Source organism: Siphateles boraxobius, unplaced genomic scaffold (assembly GCF_051911475.1).
Source record: "Siphateles boraxobius isolate OS27281-9 unplaced genomic scaffold, OSU_SipBor_1 130, whole genome shotgun sequence".
Taxonomy (NCBI): Eukaryota; Metazoa; Chordata; class Actinopteri; order Cypriniformes; family Leuciscidae; genus Siphateles; species Siphateles boraxobius.
The window spans coordinates 29,226,033-29,246,429 of record NW_027508734.1 but is presented as its reverse complement, the minus strand read 5'-3'; the positions used below and the strand labels follow the sequence as shown (position 1 = coordinate 29,246,429).

The 20,397-nt window shown below is 36.8% G+C and overlaps 3 protein-coding genes across 8 annotated transcripts in view; all 3 read left to right on the top strand.

Moving 5' to 3' along the window:
- The window catches only part of ptprja (protein tyrosine phosphatase receptor type Ja), a 45,865-nt gene extending 44,347 nt beyond the window's left edge, over positions 1–1,518 (top strand). For all 5 annotated transcript variants that reach the window (XR_013203665.1, XM_077229065.1, XM_077229064.1 and 2 more), the window contains one exon: positions 318–1,518. Coding sequence is in view for 4 of the 5 variants with exons in the window: in XM_077229065.1 (XP_077085180.1) it covers positions 318–473 (156 nt within the window). In the remaining variant the exon portion in view is untranslated. The remainder of the gene's footprint in view (positions 1–317) is intronic.
- Positions 1,519–2,631: 1,113 nt separating this feature from the next.
- On the top strand, positions 2,632–9,019 carry LOC143736700 (serine/threonine-protein kinase pim-1). Its single transcript, XM_077227342.1, has 10 exons — positions 2,632–3,050; positions 3,453–3,674; positions 3,958–4,049; positions 4,320–4,370; positions 4,534–4,912; positions 5,048–5,224; positions 5,320–5,408; positions 5,504–6,544; positions 6,781–7,126; positions 8,980–9,019. Exons 1-8 carry the CDS (start codon positions 2,732–2,734, stop codon positions 5,513–5,515), a joined length of 1,341 nt encoding a protein of 446 aa, XP_077083457.1. The 5' UTR covers positions 2,632–2,731; the 3' UTR covers positions 5,516–6,544; positions 6,781–7,126; positions 8,980–9,019.
- A 3,286-nt stretch (positions 9,020–12,305) lies between these two features.
- slc67a1 (solute carrier family 67 member 1) lies at positions 12,306–19,511 on the top strand. Of its 2 annotated transcripts, none has more exons than XM_077229060.1 (11): positions 12,306–12,537; positions 12,634–13,056; positions 13,781–13,878; positions 14,103–14,248; positions 14,346–14,478; positions 15,213–15,322; positions 15,435–15,545; positions 16,048–16,148; positions 16,268–16,369; positions 17,363–17,483; positions 18,765–19,511. In XM_077229060.1, exons 2-11 carry the CDS (start codon positions 12,958–12,960, stop codon positions 18,947–18,949), a joined length of 1,206 nt encoding a protein of 401 aa, XP_077085175.1. In that variant the 5' UTR covers positions 12,306–12,537; positions 12,634–12,957; the 3' UTR covers positions 18,950–19,511. The 2 variants fall into 2 exon arrangements, with proteins under 2 accessions (XP_077085175.1, XP_077085176.1); XM_077229061.1 differs by having other exon boundaries at positions 12,328–12,537; positions 12,641–13,056.
- Positions 19,512–20,397: the final 886 nt, after the last annotated feature.

Sequence of the window (20,397 nt, the reverse complement as noted above, 5' to 3'; positions counted from 1 at the left end):
TATCCACCTTATTCTTAACGTAAGAGCGTGGGTGCGGCCATTGTAACTTAAATGTGTTGAGACTTCCAGTCTCATCCGCTTCCAGTTATTACAGCTGTAAACTGTCCGATATGCTGCTTGATATTGCAAACTGTAACTTATCATATTGTTTTAATTGATTATTACACAGAAAATAGCTTACCTCTGCGTTGAAAAATAGTGTGGATATATCTTTAACAAATAATCATCAAATATGAAATTTCAATAACTGTTTTGTAAGCCATAATCGGGATCCTATTCTCTAACAGTACAGGCCTTTACATTCTCTACTTTTGCAGGATCAATATGTGTTTCTTAACCAGTGCTCCATGGACATCATCAAGTCTCGGACTGGAAACAATGTAGATTTGATCTACCAAAACACAGCTGCACTCTCTATTTATGAGAACTTTGAGCCCTTGAAAAAACCCAAAAATGGCTACCATAAGGCTTGACCGTCTACCTTGAACGGTTCGCTGCTCTGCTGTAAATGAAATGTTTTTCTTTAATTTTTAAATTGTTTTATTTAAAGAGGAAAAAACAAATATATTTATTAAAAAGTTTGTTTATAAAGGTATATAAATACTCAGAAATATATATAAAAAAAATGTTTTTATTAAATACAGAAATGTAGCTGCAGGGATGTATTATGAGAGTTTTCATAGAATAAAATTGTTAATGTTTCAATTCTGTAATATGGCATCATAAAAATGGCATTTCCTCAGACTACAGGTGAAATGAAGATGAGCATGAATCGAAATATAGAATTTACACGTCACATAGGACTTCATCATTAGACAGTAACAGTGCATTTCTACTTCACTGCAGCAGCAGTGAAGAGGGATGGGTTTTCAAAAGCCTTCTTCTGTGATTTAACATAGCAGCTAAGCTTGGTATTAGCCAGTAGGCTGGTAAAAAGTTGACAATGTGCTGTGACTTCATTGAGGTATGTTAGAGGTTGTATCTGAGCTGCTGTGCCAATATGCTGTTCTGTGGTCTGTGGCTCCAATACATCTATGATTTCTGGATTTCACAGGCCAAAAGTCGAACTTATTGGACCATAAGGACAATAAATTAGCAATGAACAGTAGCGATCTCTTCGGTTTGTTTCAGGAATTGCTTATTTTCAGTAAAGATGCATGCTGACCTGTCTGTTCCTGGATTGTAAATGTTTTTGTTTTCCTTTTAGAATCAGATCAGTTTCAAATATTCCGACTGACAACTTGTTGTGAAAAGGTTTTAACAGAGTGTGACTCTGTAACATGTTTATGCACTTAATTGTTATATTTGTACATAATATATTTTGTTCAAACTGAACTTTCAAACTATTTTTTCAGTGTTGTTCCAGGGACATTTTGCTTGTGTGGTTTTAAAATTCTGCAATTTTCAGCATATTTTTTTTTTTAATGATTGTTTATTGATACTCTGCTGGTCACGGTAAAGAACCATACAGACAACTCTGTATTATATTAGGATGATTAAAAAAAAAGCTGCACTTTATTTCACACCTCTGTGGTGATTTGTGTGTGTGGGTCAGAATTTCTCTCGTCAAATAATTCTGTCTTGGTATTATAGATTCTGTACAGATATGCTATTTTATTAAAAGAAAAAGATTAATATTTAACAATCAAAATGAGTACATTCATAATATTTAATATGTATTTATTTAACCATAAATTTCTTAAGTAATTGGTGAAATTTACTTGTATCATATGAATAGTGCAGAGTGCCTGTGCAAAATCATTTTTTGTGTGTGTTTTTAGTAATTGTTGGTTTGGTGAGTTTGAGTGCTCATTGTAACAATTAAACAGCAAAAGTTCAGTGACATTTTTATTTGTGCATGATAGAAAGCAAATACTGATACTGACATAATGACAGGCCTACACATTATGGAAAATTGAACTACACGATTCAGGGAGCAGGCTACAGTGAACTCCGGGAAAACGCTACGCTTGAACAGTTTGTGAATAGGCTACTACAAATGATGGCCGTGAAAGAGACTGAACACATTGAATAGGTTGTTTAGTTGGTGAATAGCATAGGCTACTATTAAACCGTAGCGATAAGGTTGGGCGCACCAGAACTGAATATATTATTCAGAAGTAAACAGCGTAACTGACTTACATATTCAGCATCCACAAATGAATAAGCGCGACGTTTCAGCATGCACAGTGAACTCCGACAAAACGCTAGCCTACGCTTGAGCAAACAGTTTGCTACTACAAATGATACTATTCAGAAGTAACACGTAACGTTACCTGACTTAATGTTTAGACCGAGTGTTTGTGTCAGAATGTTTATTTTTAAACTACAACCCTCTAATGTCAGAATGTTTATTTTTAAACCACAACCTTCTTAGTGCTTCTTTTACACAATATATTTACCGATATCTTTTGTATTTCTAATCCAAACAACCTCAAACTTGGCACTGCACTTACTTGTGCCCGTAGCAAGACACATGTCAAGTTTGAAATCCATCGGACTTACGGTTCGAGAGAAATGCGAATAACAGACACAGACATTCCTGTAATGTATAGATAGATGATATGTTCAAATAACAACATTAGACATTAGATTCAGTGCTGCGCTACACAAGCCCTTATGACACCACATAAAGAATTCTTAGACAGTTTGCATGTAAAGGCGTGAAAATTCACATTTGACTTTTGTAGGTAGTTTTGAGAGAATTAGCGAGCTTTGTACTTTTGCGATCATGGGTCAGCGAGTTTCTCGTGCGAAGAAAGCGGCAGGTAACGAGTGTGTGTACAATTCACATCCAAGTACACAACTGCAAACCACCGCCAACACGCTAAATCCTCGTCCGCTTAATGAGAGCCGTGCTGTTATTGCTGAGGTGGACGGAGGAGGAAGGGAGGAGAGAGAGAAGGGGGCGAGGAAGAACGGGAAGTTTTGGAGGAGGTTGTTCTGCTTCCATTTCTCTCGCCCTAGAGCTGGAAAGGGTGAGAAAGTGAAGCAGAGCAACAATCAGGAGCAGGAGGCTGAGGAGGGACCTTCTAGGCGGTCAACTGATGGTAATCACATCAACCTTTTGTATATTGGAGCTCTGTGCACCAAAAAATCACTTTATCAATACACCTTAGGATAAGTTTAGAACAACGAATAATAATATATAAAAATATATTAGCCTTTTTATTTTTGTGAATACTGTGTTTTGCCTAATGTTGAAATCTTTCTGTTTTGGGTTAGCTATCCCACCTAGACTTTTTAAACTTCCCCTTTACAATGCTTAATGCTTATTTTGCATTTTGTTGCATTTTTCAATTTATTCACACATATTTTCAATATATTAAGTGTATGTGCGCAATTAGCCTTTTTTTAATTAAAAAAATTATATATATAAAAAACATTGCCCCCTACTGTTATTACATTTTGGTCTGGAGAATATTTATTATGATTTAAATTCCTCTCTTTAGATGAGATTTCTCTAGAGAACATCACGTGTACTGTAGAGGACTGGGATCATCAGGAGGAACTTCCGAACAGCAGCCCTGATGTCCTCTCCTCTTCTGAGGACCAGCAGATGCTGGAGCCCCTTCAACCTTGTGTCCAAGACAGTCCAGTTATCCTGTCTGAGGGTGAGATTGAGTCCCCTCAAACAGAACAACAGGACAATGACGTGGGCACGATAATTGAGGGTGAGAGTTTGTCATAAACCCAAAACATACACACATTTTCGATATGGCTCGACACAGATATTATTAGTATTTCTTATATATATAATAGTCCTCCAGTATTACAAATTCATTTTTTAAAGTACAAATCCATATCACTCAGTTAATATGGAGGCCATTGAAACTACTCATCTATAATTATATGAAATGTTAAACAGATTTAGACTGAGAATAGCATGTAACACTGCAGAAATTTCTGCAACTGCTTTAAATTGTATCTCAACCACAGTTATTTCTTTTTTAATAGACATCTGCTCAAAGTACGACATTGGCGATAAACTGGGGGAAGGAGGATTTGGTGCTGTCTATGCCGGAGTTCGTGTCATGGACAACCTTCCGGTATGTTTACAAATAGATGTGTGTGTATAAAAATTTAAATGCATCCTACCGGCATGTAACTGACATTGATGTAGTCATTTTAATTTATTAAAATTAAATAAAAAAATTTTTGCAGCAACCTAAAATAGTACAAGATACATTATTGTTTTGTCTAATATACATAATTTAGAGTTATCAGACTGATCAAACATGCTCAATATTGTTTTAAATTCATGTCTGTTGAGGATTAATGACTTGAATGATTTGTTACTACTTTGTTTTGTTGATCAGGTGGCTCTGAAATTTGCCAGAAAAACGGAAGCCGTGGAATATATCCACATTGTAAGTAGGCTGCACTTTCTATGATATCTGCTGTGTCTGTTTTCAATTCTATATAAATGTTAATCGTAGAGTACAAATGAATTTCCACCAGAAAAACTGCCTTAAATCCTGATTGAGGAAACCAGCTGCATCTAACCATTGTGAATAATTGTCTTTCTTCTAGGCTGATCATACCAAACCCGTTCCCCTGGAAATCGGTTTGACAGTCCTTGCCAATAAGGGCCCCAGCACACCTCACATCATTAAGTTGCTGGACTGGCAGGACCTCCCTAACCATTATATCATGGTCCTGCAGCGCCCCTCGCCCTGCATCAATCTCTTTGACTTCTTGCAGAGCTGTGGAGGCTTTTTAAATGAAGAGATTGCATGCCATGTTATGCGGCAGGTGGTTGAGGCTGCAAACACCTGCTGCAGCCGAGGAGTTTTCCACAGAGATGTTAAAGAGGAGAACATATTAGTGAACACGGAAACCCTGGACGTGACACTAATAGATTTCGGCTGCGGGGACCTGCTGTATGAAACGGCTTACCACACCTTTAGCGGTATGTATTATAGCTGTCGTTCGGGACTTAAACTGTTGTGTCGAATTATATCATGTCATGTTCATATATTTTAGATGTTTTAAAATTTTAAAAATCTATGATAGTAAATCAAATTTACAAATCTCTTTCCTCCAGGCACAAAGCAGTACTGCCCCCCCGAATATTTTGAGACGAGCAAGTACTATGGGCGACCAGCAACCGTGTTTTCACTGGGGGTACTTTTGTACTCAATGGTGTGCGGTTATTTCCCGGACCACAGCGACCAGGACAAGCTCAAGGACTGGCTGTGGTATCTGCCAAGCTTGACAAAAGGTGAGTTGTACTGCTTCGAAAAACATGATCAAAGAGAGCAGGTGTAAAAGAAGTTTAAGGTAATAGCCGAATGTCTCTCCCATCTTTCAACACAGAATGCAGTCATTTGATTAATGCCTGTCTACATCCTGACCCTGAGAAGAGGATTCATCTTGACATGCTCCTTCTCCATGACTGGTTTAAGGTAGCCTACCTAAGATCATCAGAAAAAGATTTTGTAAAATGTATGTAACTATGATGTGTAGACAATAACCCTGCTTTTGTTTGTTTTTGTTTTAGGTCATCCCATAGGTCATGGAGGCAAGAGCACCCTAGGCAAGAAGTGCTCTTCTTCTCACCGACACGAGTGGCATCTCCATTGCTCCAGGCCTTAGCGTCTTGCGAGGGATGGCGAGCCCTGGTTGCGTCTGGCACTCCGGCCCGAGGCAGCAATATTTGCATCTTAGTGTATTGCTGCCTAGGGATGTGTAAATAGTCTTACAGAGTTTAGAGCTTAGGTTTCAGCCGGAGCTGCTCAGTTCCAGAGGTGTTTGTCGTAGATGCCTGAGAGGTTCCTGTTCCTACCCCAGAAGAACTCCAGAAGGAAACATCATTACACAGTGAAAAATAAATTAATTTTGTTTGTTTCATATTATTTCATTTAGTGAAATTCCTCTGATAGAACATGATAGATCTGTATAAAAGCAAGCTTTATTCACAGATAGTTACACAATGATAATGATATTTAATTATACTACTAGACCTAATGTTTAATGCACCTTTCCCGAGCTCAAGGACGCTTCACAAAGAGCAATAACATAACAATCAGTCATTTCACATGAACGATTATATGGTTAACGGACATTTGCCCAGTCCAGAACAGCGGCTAATGCAGTTACATAGAGCAGTAGTATCAAATTGTAAAAATAAATAAAAGCATATACACAATATGACTGATAATATTGGAAAAACACACTGACTGATAATCTGGAATACAAAAGATTAATAATTATAATTTGCCTTGGTTATGTCAATAATAATAGTAGCCAATAATAATTTTAAATAATTTTCTAAATGATGTGCACATAGGCACAGACAAACGTTTGAGATCTTTATTTTTTATCAAATCTTTATAGGCCTATTAATTGACTTTTATTACTATTCAACGACAATATAATTTTACACCTGGTAAACACTGTGCACAGAAATTGATTGCAGACAAATACCACATCACTTTAATTTTCTTATTGCCTGCCTGGAATAACTCAATAGACTGTAAAAATGTTTTTTGTTTTCACAGGAGAAGAAAGCTTTCGTGCCTGAAGAATGAGACCGAGAAAGGTAAAGTACAACTTCCTATTGAATCAAACTATACAATATACAGTACTAGGGCCCTATGACGGCCTTAAAACGCGGACGGAATCCAGTCAACGGAATTTAATCTATAATGCGGAATGTCACGGAATTTGTCAAATTTTTGATGAATAAAAAAGTAGGTAAGTTGTACACTTAAATCAAATTGAGATATAGACTAGTGTATGTGAATATTAAACCACAAAAAAATGATTGTTCTGCAGGAGATGGACGTAGGCCTACCACACATACGAAGCACGCATGACACTCGTGGTGTTTCCAGCTTCAGCTGTCTCACTGTATGAGGACATAAATGCATGAACTTCATCTCCGGAGCCGCTCTGAGAATCACTTTGTGATTCATTTTACCGCATCATTTGGGAAAAACTATCGTCATATCATAAACGCATGGAAACTCAAAGGTCTTCACGGCAACCCGTCAAAATAAAAGTTAAATTTAATAAAGAAATTGTGATAGAAATATATTACTGTTTTACAGTAGAATCACAGCACAGGAGATCACTTGGTCAAGGTTTCTGGACGCTGATTGGCTCAGGCAAGGTGCTGTGTGTAGTGATGGAACGGTTGATACCGGGTGAAAACTCTCGCGATCGCAGGGTGGACTTGTCGGATTCTGAAGTCGCATGCAATTGCTCTCCACCATAGACTGTAAAAGAAATGGACACAGCGACCCCCTTGATTTAAACGGAGAAAAGTGAAGCCCATTATAAGCACTCACTTCCTGATGGCTGAGCGTACTGCGCATACTCATTCTGAGCTTGACAATGTGGATGTGATTGTGACGTGAGCAACCTGTCTGACAGTTGTAAATCTTCTAGTAGCTGTGCCAAGACAAATCTGACTCACCTAACTATTTCCAATTCTTCAAAAAATGTTGTTGAAATATTTTATGGACTCTCTATCTATGGACTTCTCCCTTGACTTTAAGCCTCCATGCCCCCCAAATTGCCTCATAGACAGTAAAAGATTGCCTGCAAGCTTCTCCTCCTGTCTATACGGTAATTTGTCTACTGTGCGACAGAAAGTCGCGCGGTTATGACGCAATCGTTAGCCTATTTTTACAAAAATGGCTTCTACGGGGCCATAACATAAGATACAAAGTAATGGAGCCTTTTATACATTGTCGTGTTTCTTTAGAAATAAATAATGGACAAATTAAGTCTTTGGACGCCTCAGATGTAAAGTTATTCGCTGTCAAAGTGATGCCAAAATGAATAGGAGTAAATGGAATGCTAACAGCAGGTGATGGTCTGCTACAACGGCGGCCCCCCGGGAGGCTTCAGTTTACGGCTGATGGATTACCCCCTTGCTCTCCACTGACTGTGCTGATCAAAAGCATGATGGGAAACAACTTGCTGACAACACAGCTTAATGCTCAGTGGTTTAAACAACAGTGATGTATTCTCTTTTAAAATGTTTTTTTTTAACTCTGATATCATGTTTTATGTGTATAAATGATGTGTGAATATTCCCAAACTCTCTGACAGTGGGATCTCTATATGGGCTATGTGATATAATTTTATATAAAAAATGTATATATAAAAACACTCAAATGTATTTTACGTGTCTTGTTCAATATATTTATTTTTATATTAAAGCAACAGAACTTACATGACATCGTTTATTAGCAACACTGCACGAGCGTGTCGTGAATCCCGCGGTATCCACCTCTGATCTCAGGTGTTTGATCCACTGCGAGAAGAGAAAACTGTCCGTCTAGCCTGCACTTTTTTCACTCTTCCTCTCACTACAGCCGCCTACTCTGGACTACATTTTAGGAGAGGCAAGGCGCAGCATCACAAACATATACAGTAAAAGAAAAAGATCACAAACAAGCCAAATGTACCGATGCTTGTATCGAAATTACAATACCACGTGATTGATGACGTTTGAAGCTTGTTTGGAAAGAATTGGCGTATCGCGACACCACCTGATGCATAAAAGAGAAATGATTATTGAGGAGGCATTATTTAAAATATTTAACACTACACTTCCCTATAACATAATTTATATGTATTTTTTTTTTAAAAGAACAGAAAATATTTTTAAATTACTATATGATCAGATACTTGTACATTTTATATTATTGATCAATATGTGAATCCGAGCCAGGCTACACGAGTTGTGGTCTCATTGGCACAAATTAATTTAGATTAGATTAGATAGAACTGTATTGATTGCAATCATGATTCCACTTTGTATGTCTCGGACTTCCGAAAACTTTGTTTGGTCACGTGCTTTTTCTGCTCTGCGTTATTTGTTAGGTATGGTGGAGGAAACAAGTCTGACCACCAGATGTCCCTAATGCGCATTGTGTTAAAAGCTTCGAGTAATGAACCTTTTTCGGAACAATTTGATGAAAGCATCAAATGCTTCAAAAAGCCTCGGTTTCCCATCACTAGCGGTGTGTGCCTCAAAATACAGAGGGAGAGATTTTAGAGATAGAGGTTAGAGTGACGGAAAACATAGCCTTTAATTTTTTACAGTTTGTTTGATAAAAAAAGTCTACTTTCATATGATTAAAAGATAAATTCATGTTTTATGCCTTCATTTGATTGCCAGAAAGATTTAAATACACAACACAAAATTTCTGGGGGAAAAAAAATCAAAACATTTCATAGAAATTATTTTATTTGAATTAGATATGCTTTTTAATTACAAACATTTAATTTAACCATTAAAATTGACCAAAAAAATAAAAATGGAAAAAAACTGAATCCAGAAAAATTAAATTGGATAAAAATGAATTTGGGAAAAAATAAAAATGAATTTGGGAAAATATATAAGGGAATTTTATATGTATAGGGAACGAAACGGCCCTACAGTCCACACAATACAGCAATGAGTAGTGCATTCAATACCAATTTTAGATTTGATTTCAGATAATGAAGTGAAGAGCATTCTCATTTGACACTAGAGGGAGCTGCTAACAGTTATTATTTTTATGATGAACTTTTATGTGTGATGCTATAAATGTAATATATTGAATATTAAAAAAGTTATTATAAAGTGATGGTTTACAGTTAATAATATATATGTAGATTATTTTTGAATTTACAGGCATAAGACTATTTTTGAATTAAGCAAAACTAGTTTCAACAGACATTTTGTCAGATAACAAGGTTGACATAACACTTTTTAATCTAGAAAAACTGAAGTAACTGACAAACCTTTTAAACTTGAAGAGTATGAATGCTGCAGCAGAGATCAGGCTTATGAGGAGAAAGACAGCGAGAGCCCAAACACCTGGACCTGCTGCATTCAGACGACGAGAACCTGCAGGAGACCAGCTTCTGTCATCAGCATAGATCGCATTATCAAACCGTAGCTCACATTTGTCATTCATTTCATACCAATTTTGTCTTTGCTCAACTTTCTGTATTTGTGTCACAATCCCAAAGGAGAGAATTTTCTAAACTATCCTTTTAATCATCACCAGACTCACATGATTATTTATAACTCGCACAGCAGTCAGGCTGTATAAAGAGTGATACGTTTTCATACAGTATAACGAATCATGGCTAACAAAACGTGTGCTCTGAAGTTTGCACATGTTCTATATTAAGACTAGAAAAATAAAACCGTTCCAAAATCAGTTTAACCAAGAATAAAATAATAATAATTGTCATTTATACTTGCCCTCACGTCATTGCAAACCCATATGCTGTTATTCATGTATTTTAACACCACAAAGAGATAAGATTTATATATTCAATATTATGCTTCACATTCAACATTGTCAATGGCTTAAGAAGATTGACACAGTACTTCTGTGCTTTTAGGAGCTTGACAGATGCATTTGTTGAATGGAAAAACATAAAGAGTATTAATAACATAAAGAGATGTTAAATATCGTCTAACTGATGCTACGCAATTATATTTATTTAAAGTAGCCTAATGCATTTAATAAAAAGAGGCTCAAACTGAGAAACATGTTTCAACTGTTCGATGGACTGCATCATTTACATTTATGCATTTGGTAGAATTTCTGATGAATCTCAATTTTCTCTATCAAATGGTTACAGGGATCTAAAATGTACTGTCCTGATGACATTAATTTGGGTTTATGATATGACGTTAAAATAACCCATATTTTATTTTGCTGTTGTGGAATTATTCAGTGTTTCTAAAGGGTTTTGTATGGGTGGACCTTAGACGGGGTCTGGGAATGGGAACATGATCCCCCGGAAGATTTTTTTTTTTTTACTTTTTAAAGTTAAATGCATCAATCTGGTACACTTTGATTGAGAGAAAAAGTTATTTACTCTGAACTGTTTATAATTATAAAAATATCTAAGTCCACATTCCATTCACAATGATGTTTTTAGGAAACCAAGCAATTAGAATATAGTAGTAGTAGTAGTAGTAGTAATAAAGATAATAATATCTAAGACAGAAATATATTACTAGTGTACTGAAATGTAAATAAGAAAAAATAGATGTAGCCTATGCCTTTTTTTCTTTACTTGCAAGAGTTTACTTTTCGGTGACAACAGGTTTACAAAGGTTACATTTTGCATTTTGTCCAACAAATTCGATTGTTTTTGTTATAGTACATAAAATATGCTACCAAAATGTAAATGTTTTATTTTAAAAGCGAGGTAGAAGAGCAATAGGCCATTTAATCGCCCTATTAAATATTGCCTTTAATAGCCTCCGTAATCATAGCTGTCAACCCTCCCGTTTTTTCCGGGTTTCTCACGTATTTTAGCTCTTTTCCCGCTGTCTTCCCGTTTTAGTATTTTCCCGTAAAATATCCCGTATTTTTACGCTCTGATTGTGTGAGACGTACAAGCTCGGGCAGATTCGGCTTGAAGTTGTTCATCCTCGGATGCGGCGCCGCAATCGCTGTTACAAAAAAAGCCGTGCACACAGCAAAGCGAAATGTGGTCTTGCGCACCCAACTGGTCATTTTTGCCGCGCGCACCTTCGCGCTCATGCGGACGCGTCGAGTATAAACCATGGTATAAACCAAGCTTAACCCTAACTCCGTGTCAGCGTGCGCTCTGCTCTGTAAAGGGGCACAGACATCTACCAAATCATCTCCTGCAGCATCCTCCGAACTTCCGAAGCACCACTAACTCCGCCTCCGTTTCCCTCGTAAGCTGATATTAGTAGGCCTATTTAAACATTCTCTATGATAAAAAATGTAACAAATATTTTAATAACACGATTTTGGCGGTTATAGAGTTCTAATGACGGTGTTCAACTATAACCGTCGGTCTCACGGTTACGGTCACACCCCTAACACACACACACACACACACACACACTGTCTCTCTCTCTCTCTCTCTCTCTCTCTCTCACACACACACCCACTGTCTCTTTCTCTCTCTCTCTCATACACACACACACACACACTGTCTCTTTCTCTCTCTCACATATGTAGGCCTATATGTAGTTATAAACTCTTTAGATTGTTAATGATTAGTGCTTTTTTTTAAAGTTTGTGGGTAAGAATCGTGTAAAAAAATCCCTTATTTTGGGGATGGATTCCGGGAAATCTCCCTTATTTTCAATGTTCAATGTTGACAGCTATGCCGTAATATGCTCTGCGACCTTTACTAGCGAACAGCATTTTCTCTTGACTGCATAGCAACTCTTGATATCGAGCTACTATTGACTAGCCTACTGCAGATGTGGATTGTTGAAGGTTTGTTGACGGCTAACCTCATAGATATGATGTCTATGGCTAACCTAGTCACGCCTCCAGGGTTCACGACACAGAGAGGAGGAGGAATTTCCTCTACGTTATCCACAACAAAATGGCGAGGACGTGGTATATAAGGATTTTATTTTAGCACTTAATACACCTATATACGTTTTACACTTTTATTGTTCTTATTTAATCCGGTTACTTGTTTGTCGCAACATTTGTAACTTAGTCGGTCAGTTTAAACACATATCCGTGGTAGCATATTGTGCGGAGATGAAAAGCCTTCAGATTTGTATAAAATACTGTAAGTCTTTATATATATTATTATGTTTATATAAATAATAATACTATTTCAATATTATATTTTTAATCCCCATGAACCCCTTTTTCTCCACCGGAGTGAGCAGAACTTCAGCGAAACTGAAATAAACTTGAAACTGTTGAGAGTCTGAAGACTGGTCGAAGTTCAGGTCGTCGCGCTCATGGGTGTAACCTTTCCCTCACATGATATTATGCGTTGTCACTTGTTTGTTCTACCGCTGGATGAAGCCGTAAAGCGTTGAGTTTCTATTTTTCGTACCAGTTAAATCGTCAGGAGGGAGTCAGACACGCTGGAGCAGATGCTCTTATTTTACCAGGTTGAGGTGGAGATCGAGTGGAAGGAAGGATAACTGTCGTGTCGGGGAATACAAACCTAGAGCTGATATTTAATAAAGTAATTTGCATGATGGAACCTGCAGCGAAGCAGAAAGTGATTTACATCACCTACCTCATCGCAGCTCTGGACGTCACCTGGCTCTTCCTCCAGTTCTCCATAACACCGGTACGTCGGTCTTGCTTTTTCGACTTCATTCAAAATCACGTGGTAAATGAAACCACATTTGAGTCAATCTTTAGCTGTACTCTGGAATATCTGCAGGGTTTTTTTTGTGTGTGAGTGTTTGCTGCGGTGTTCTTATGTTTAGTGATATTTTCACACGACACTCCAGCAAACTAATAATGTAAGTCTTGTGTTAATTCATGTGAACTAATTGATTTTACAGTTACATTTTATATATATATATATATATATATTTTATATAATATAATTTATATTATAAATGATCATATACATAATTTTAATAAATATAATATAAATTATATAAATATATTTTGATTTGTTTTGATACCTTTTTTTAGTTGAATACACTTTATTTTTTGAAGCACTACAACATTATTAAATTCAATATTTATGTAGGCTATATTTGTACTTATAATATATATTATACATTTTTTATAACATTTATATGTATTAGATATTTTCAATATGCAATTATTTATTCATCTGAATCACGCCCTTGGGATTTTCTTAATTAATTAAAAGTCACTGGCTGCTTCTAAATTACTAAATGTAAATGCCACATAAAGGCTGTATAGTGGATCAAAGCTGGCCATGATGTTTGCCCTATTCTAGTCTAATCCAGGCTCTTTCAGCTATTTAGATGTATTCAGCTATTCAGTAACAGATGGGTTGCATTGCATGTCCTGTTTTGTCTTCTGTGGAACAGTATTTGGCGAAGAGGCTCGGGTTCGACACTATTTGGTTCGGATATCTTCAGACCACAGTTGGGGTGATTCAGCTGCTTGGAGGCCCTATTTATGGAAGGTAAGAAGATATCAGATATGTGTTGTGTTTATGTAATATATGATGTGTATGGTATAGTGTTGCTATATACATGTATGTAATTATGTGTGCTTAGTGAAAAGATGTCATTATTTAACATCTTATATAAATTATAAGAATACAGTTACTTTTTCTTATGTACAGAAGTGATTTCTTTTATTCACATACTTGGATGTGTGTCATCATGTCCTTGTGTCTGTTCTCAGGTTTGCAGATGTGTTTGGAGCACGTGCGGCTCTCACTGTGTCCTGCTTGGCATCAGTGGTTTATTTCCTACTGTTGACCGTGGCAGACAGCACTTTTATGCTTTTCGTGCACAAACTACCTGCTGTTTTCATGCATGGACTGCCAGGTAAAACATGCTCTTACACACACACACACACACACGCACGTAACTCAGACACACTCTGTACACGGGTACATGAGCACATTTGTATCTGTGTGTGTAGGAGCTCAAATGGTGGTAGCAGATTTGTCAGAGAATGAGAAGCGAGCAGAAGCTCTTGGGAAACTTGGCCTCTGTTTTGGCATTGGCATGATCGTAGGATCAACACTGGGTGGGACCCTCAGCACACGCTTTGGGTAAAACACACTACACCACCTACACTACCATTATAAAGTTTGGGGTCGACAATTTTTTTTAAAGGTTTTTAAAATAAGTCTCCTATGTTCACCATTGCTGCATTTATTTGATAAAAAATACAATAAGAATGTTAAATAACTGTTTTGTATTTTAAAATATTTAAAAAATGTAATTTATTCCTGTGATGGCAAAGCTGATTTTCAGAAGCCATTACACGTGTCTTCAGTGTCACATGATCTTTCAGAAATCATTCTCATATGCTAATTTGTTCAAGAATCTTGATAAACATTTATAATTATTATCAATGCTGGAAACAGTTGTGCTTCTTTATATTTTTGTGGAAACTATGATAGAATTTTTTTTAGGATTATTTGATTAATAGAAAGTTCAAAAGAACAGCATTTATTTGAAATTTAAATCTTTGCTGTCATTTTTTATCAATTTTTTTATATTTTTCTAGAAGTAGTATATATGCCAGCAACATCTCTTAAAATTCAGCACACCTTCTCAAAATAGTTTTTTTTTTGTTAATATGTAAGCTCTCCCTGATACTTTGTGTGCTTTTTGTCCATTAGTACAAAACGTTACCATTTGTACTTTGGAAAAAGTCTGAAGGCAGTCTGAAGGAAAACTGAAGGCAGCACTGATCCAGTTCAACACAATTTAATAATACCAATGGTTATGTTTTTTGTGTGTGTGTGTGTGTGTGTGTGTGTGTGTGTATGTTTTGCAGGGAAAAGTTTGCAGCATCTTTCGCAGCCATCGGGAGTTTTGTTTCCTTGCTTTTGGTGTTGAACTTCATCCCTAAACAGACCAAAATACACACCGTGCCAGAGAGTGACAGTATGACAAACACACAAGACTCACATAGACACAGAAGGAATACTCTTGCTGTAGCTTTCTGTAACTTTATTTTATAAAAATCTTGTATATTAATACTTTTGTCTGTGTTTAGAGAAGGGATCATCAAAGTCGGTGTTTAATCTGGGGGAGATCACTAGACTGATGAAGTTTCCAGGTGTTGCAAAGACGTTTATAGTGAAGATTATCTCTGGATTGCCATCAGGTGAACATATATATCAACTGTTCCTGTTTATGACTTTAAACTATAAACTTATTGAAACACAGTGGAAACATACTTAAATGAAATGAAAATTCACCCTCATTCACCATCTTAACCAATCATTTAGTCCACTTAAAGGGATAGTTCACCCAAAAATGAAAATTACCCCATGATTTACTCACCCTCAGGCCATCCTAGGTGTAGATTACATTATTCTTTCAGACCAGTACAATTGGAGTTATATTATAAAATGTCCTGACTCTTCCAAGCTTTAAGAAAGGGTACTTGCTACCTACTGCAACCTTGAATTCAGATTTGCGTCCATCCAATCAACTACCGATGCATTGAAATAAGTCCCTGGTGGTCTATAGGTTTTTTTTTTCCCTCTTTTGATGTTTCGCTCTATGTATGTCACAATGTGGAGGTAAAGATCTGTTACTTCTTCCATTCCATAATTTTTCTTGTGTTTTGTTTCATATATTTGTCTGTTTCCTTTGTGCTTCAGGTATATTTCAAGTTATGTTTTCCATCATTGCCATAAACTTCTTCCAACTAAAGGCTGAGCAGAATGGCTATCTGATGGCTTACTTTGGCATTGTTCAAATGGTATAAGCACATGCACACTTCTACTCAATCATATCCCATATAAATAGTTTTGAATTAAAGCACTACTGTGCTGAGGTGGTTTGCTTTGGTAATAAGTGACTCTTCTCCTAATGTTAAAGGTGATCCAAGGTGCTGTAATTGGGCGTCTTACATCTAGATTTTCAGAATATACCTTACTGCTGCTGTCTGTTGGGATAAGCAGTGTAGTTGGCCTTGCACAGGTAAACTGATATTGCAAAATCATCCTTCCAGTTCCCTTTTTATTTTTAATTAGTTGCATAACAGTGGTGTCAGTTAACTATGGAATATTTAGTGATGTGTGTATCTCCTTTAAAGGGTTAGTTCACCCAAAAATGAAAATTATGTCATTAATGACTCACCCTCATGTCGTTCCAAGCCCATAAGACCTCCGTTCATCTTCGGAACACAGTTTAAGATATTTTAGATTCAGTCCGAGAGCTTTTTGTCCCTCCATTGAAAATCTATGTACGGTATACTGTCCTTGTCCAGAAAGGCAATAAAGACATCATCAAAGTAGTCCATGTGACATCAGTGGGTTAGTTAGAATTTTTTGAAGCATCGAAAATACAATTTGTTCCAAAAATAACAAAAACGACGACTTTATTCAGCATTGTATTGTCTTCCGGTTCTGTTGTCAATCCGCGTTCATGAGTCCGCTGACGTAAGACGAGCTGACGTGTTATCTGGTGCGCCCGAGCTTCATTTACAGTCTGAGGGAGACGCACGCTCTAAACAAAACAATCTTTGCAAACATGTCTAAGGATTTCGACACAGGGGAAGACTTGCATTTTTTTTTAACCAGACATATTTATTTGAACCCGAATACACGGATGCACCAGATAACACGTCAGCAGCGTCTTACGTCAGCAGCGTCACTGGCCTCGTGAACGCGGATTGACAACAGAACTGGAAGAGAATACAATGCTGAATAAAGTCATTGTTTTTGTTATTTTTGGAACAAAATGTATTTTCGAAGCTTCAAAAAATTCTAACTAACCCCCTGAGGTCACGTGGACTACTTTGATGATGTCTTTATTGCCTTTCTGGACAAGGACAGTATACCGTAAATAGATTTTCAATGGTGACATGAGGAACGACATGAGGGTGAGTCATTAATGACATCATTTTCATTTTTGGGTGAACTAACCCTTTAAGTGCATATGTTTAATATATGTGCTTTGTGTGTTTTTCAGGCTATGATGACCAATGTGTTTCAATTTTGTTTAATCGTGATACCGATGATGTTTTCTCTAAGTGTCTTCAATGTCATCACAGATAGCATGTTGACCAAGAGTGTGTCTCCCTCTGACACAGGTAATCTACGCACTCAACTGGATGCTCTTATGCATATAAATAGTACTTATAAGTACATATAAATGTACTCAATGCCTGAGGAATCATTTTCCTTACTAAGGTTTTTATAATGGCAATACATTTGAAAATTACAATTGTTTTTTATAATAATAATTTTAGTAAAAGTGCAGTAAGTGATTTCTGAGAAACAAACACACCCCTCCCTTCATTGCTCTCCCCCCAAAATGCACAAACACACATTGCAAGATTGGATGTCTATTTATCATAGCTGAAGCAAAAAACAAACAAAAAAAAACGCTTCGTGAAAAATAAAGTGAACATGACGTACGAGCGACAAGAAATAACAAAAAAAAGAACATACAGTACACAAGAGTATATACAAGCAAGAGTCTGTGTTAGTTGCCAGCAGCACACCAGCTCCAGAAGAACAACGGCACTGAAAACTGTCCTGTAAGCTAACATTACAACAACAGCATTTCTTGGTTTTTTGAAACATAGCTAAACCAATGTTACTCGCGTATGGAGCAGAAACAACACAACTTCAGCGTACATTTTCAGGCCTTCTCGCTTGGGTCTCTTCAGCGCTGGAAAGCTTTTCTAATATTAAAGCGGGTCCTACAACTCTTGCCTGATCATAACCTTTCTTTTTCCAGTGATATTCTTTTTCCTGACCTTCTTTTCTTTTGTAATGTCCCTCAGCCATCTCTCTCTCTTCAAATCTCCCTCTACCCTCCCCCACCATGAGTGAATAACCCCCTTACTGCTAATTGGCTACAAGAGTGTGTTGTGGTCAAAGAATTTAGATATACACTCATGAATGGGAAAAAGTGGAATAAATCCCGCATTCTGATTGTTAAAGTCATCGCATCAGTGCAGCTGCTTTTAGAAGCTCCGGTTGCTTTAGAGAGAGTTAGTGTTCTGAGACATGCACTTAGGACTGCATATTGGCTGGTCCAGCATGAAAAAAAGCTTTTTTAACGCTATTTGAGCATAAGAAACACCATTTTTCTGACAGATCATGTTAGATTTTGTTGCTGATTTGAGACATGTTATGTAACTGTGAGTTCAACAGGTAAATCTGGTTGTGGTACTTGGTGCGATCCACTTTTAACTGCCTTTTCTCAGAAATCCATTACTGCACCTTGAATTCAGCCTTTACACGAATACATTAACAATATATTTTATAAAAAAGCAGGCTCTAACAGTTATAATTAATCATCAACTAGTTAAACATTCATAAAAAAAATTCAAGCTCTTTGTTTGGGGTTTGTGTGTATTCAGGAACCATGCTGGGTCTGTGTGCTTCGGTGCAGTCTCTTTTGCGAACTGTGGGGCCAACTATTGGAGGATTCCTCTATGAGACATACGGTGTCCCATCCTTTGGATTCATCCAGTGTGTCATCAATGCTGCCGTCTTTAGCCTTCTGCTAGCCACAGGAGGGCACTCACAGCCACATAGACCATAAAAATTGTAAAAAGCTTTATGAGTATCATGTTTGTGGCCACATTGTGTGAGAGAGGGCTGTGTACAAAACACCATGGGCATTTAACTTAGCCTACCTCATACACTGGGGAAGAATTTAGTCCCAATAAATAACCCAGCTGATCTTAGGTTTTGTAAATGCTATACATACATTCAAAATATCTTGTTACTGTCAAATTACTCCTCTTTATATCACACGTTAACTCAGGGTTGTCTTTTATGAAGTTTCATATGTTGAAAAGAAGCTGGCATGTAAATGTTTACTGTAGGCCAATACAAAGCGATGCATAATGGATTTATCTGTGTGGCGTTTGACTCATTTAAACAATTGCAGATTATACAATAATTATTCATTATAATGATGTTGCAGTTAGGAGATATGTCATGTAGAAGGGCAAAATTCAAAATCCATAATCACCTTAAATGTAATTTTAGCTGAAACTACTCAAATGTATTTGCAGTCAAATCTGTTGTTCTATTCCCTTTGATTGATTAATCCCCCACTTCTTTCAGCTCTGTTTCTGAGAAAGGGTTTTGTGTCTGTCCACTCTTTTCCATGTTTAAGCTTCACAACAATCCAGCTACAGATTATGTGCACATCACTGGCATATAGATTCTGAACTTTCCTCTCCATTTCACTTCAGGGTGGATTCAAGTTTCCAAAAATCATGTTTCAAGAATGTTCTTTATTAGGCAGACGTTAAAGGGTTAGTTCACACAAATATAAAAATTCTGTCATTAATTACTCACTCTCATGTCATTCATCTTTGGAACACAAATGAAGATACTTTTAATGAAATCTGAGAGCTTTCTGTCACTCCATAGACAGCTATGCAACTGACACTTTGATGCTTCAAAAAGTTAATAAAGAGAATGTAAAACTAATCCATATGAATTGAGCGTTCAGTCCAAATTTTCTGAAGAGACCCGATCGCTTTATAGGATAAACAGATTTAAGTAAGGATTTTATTCTCATATTGATCTATGCACACATGAGTTGTGGTAAACAGATGCTCAGGCATGCTTGCTTGACGTTCGAGAACCAATGAAGCTCATCCTCTTACCCAGCACGAGCTTGAAGCAATGAGGTTTGTTCTCCCATGTCAAGCAGGTTCAGTTGAGCTTCTGTTTATGTTTGCTGATCAATGTTTAAATGTGAATAAGAGCCTCAATTTAATCTGTTCATCATATAAAGTGATCATGTCTCTTTTGGAAATTTGGACTAAACTGCTCAATTCATCTGGATTTACAATCTCTTTGTGGACTTTTGAAGCGTCAAAATGGTAATTGTGTAGATGGTCAATGAATGGACCGAAATCTCGCCGAAAGTATCTTCATTTGTGTTCCAAAGATGAACGAAAGTCTTTGGGTAAACTAACTCTTTAAGCAGAATGCACCGACAGTTACTTTTCATTTTCATTGCATCCTTTT

Excerpts from the sequence above, each read along its gene's own strand:
- LOC143736700 (XM_077227342.1), top strand. The coding sequence starts at position 2,732 with ATGGGTCAGCGAGTTTCTCGTGCGAAGAAAGCGGCAGGTAACGAGTGT. Across the intron at positions 3,051-3,452 it reads TTCTAGGCGGTCAACTGATG|ATGAGATTTCTCTAGAGAAC; the intron begins GTAATCACATCA and ends TCCTCTCTTTAG. Across the intron at positions 4,913-5,047 it reads GGCTTACCACACCTTTAGCG|GCACAAAGCAGTACTGCCCC; the intron begins GTATGTATTATA and ends TCTTTCCTCCAG.
- slc67a1 (XM_077229060.1), top strand. The coding sequence starts at position 12,958 with ATGATGGAACCTGCAGCGAAGCAGAAAGTGATTTACATCACCTACCTC. Across the intron at positions 14,249-14,345 it reads TTTCATGCATGGACTGCCAG|GAGCTCAAATGGTGGTAGCA; the intron begins GTAAAACATGCT and ends CTGTGTGTGTAG. Across the intron at positions 14,479-15,212 it reads ACCCTCAGCACACGCTTTGG|GGAAAAGTTTGCAGCATCTT; the intron begins GTAAAACACACT and ends TATGTTTTGCAG.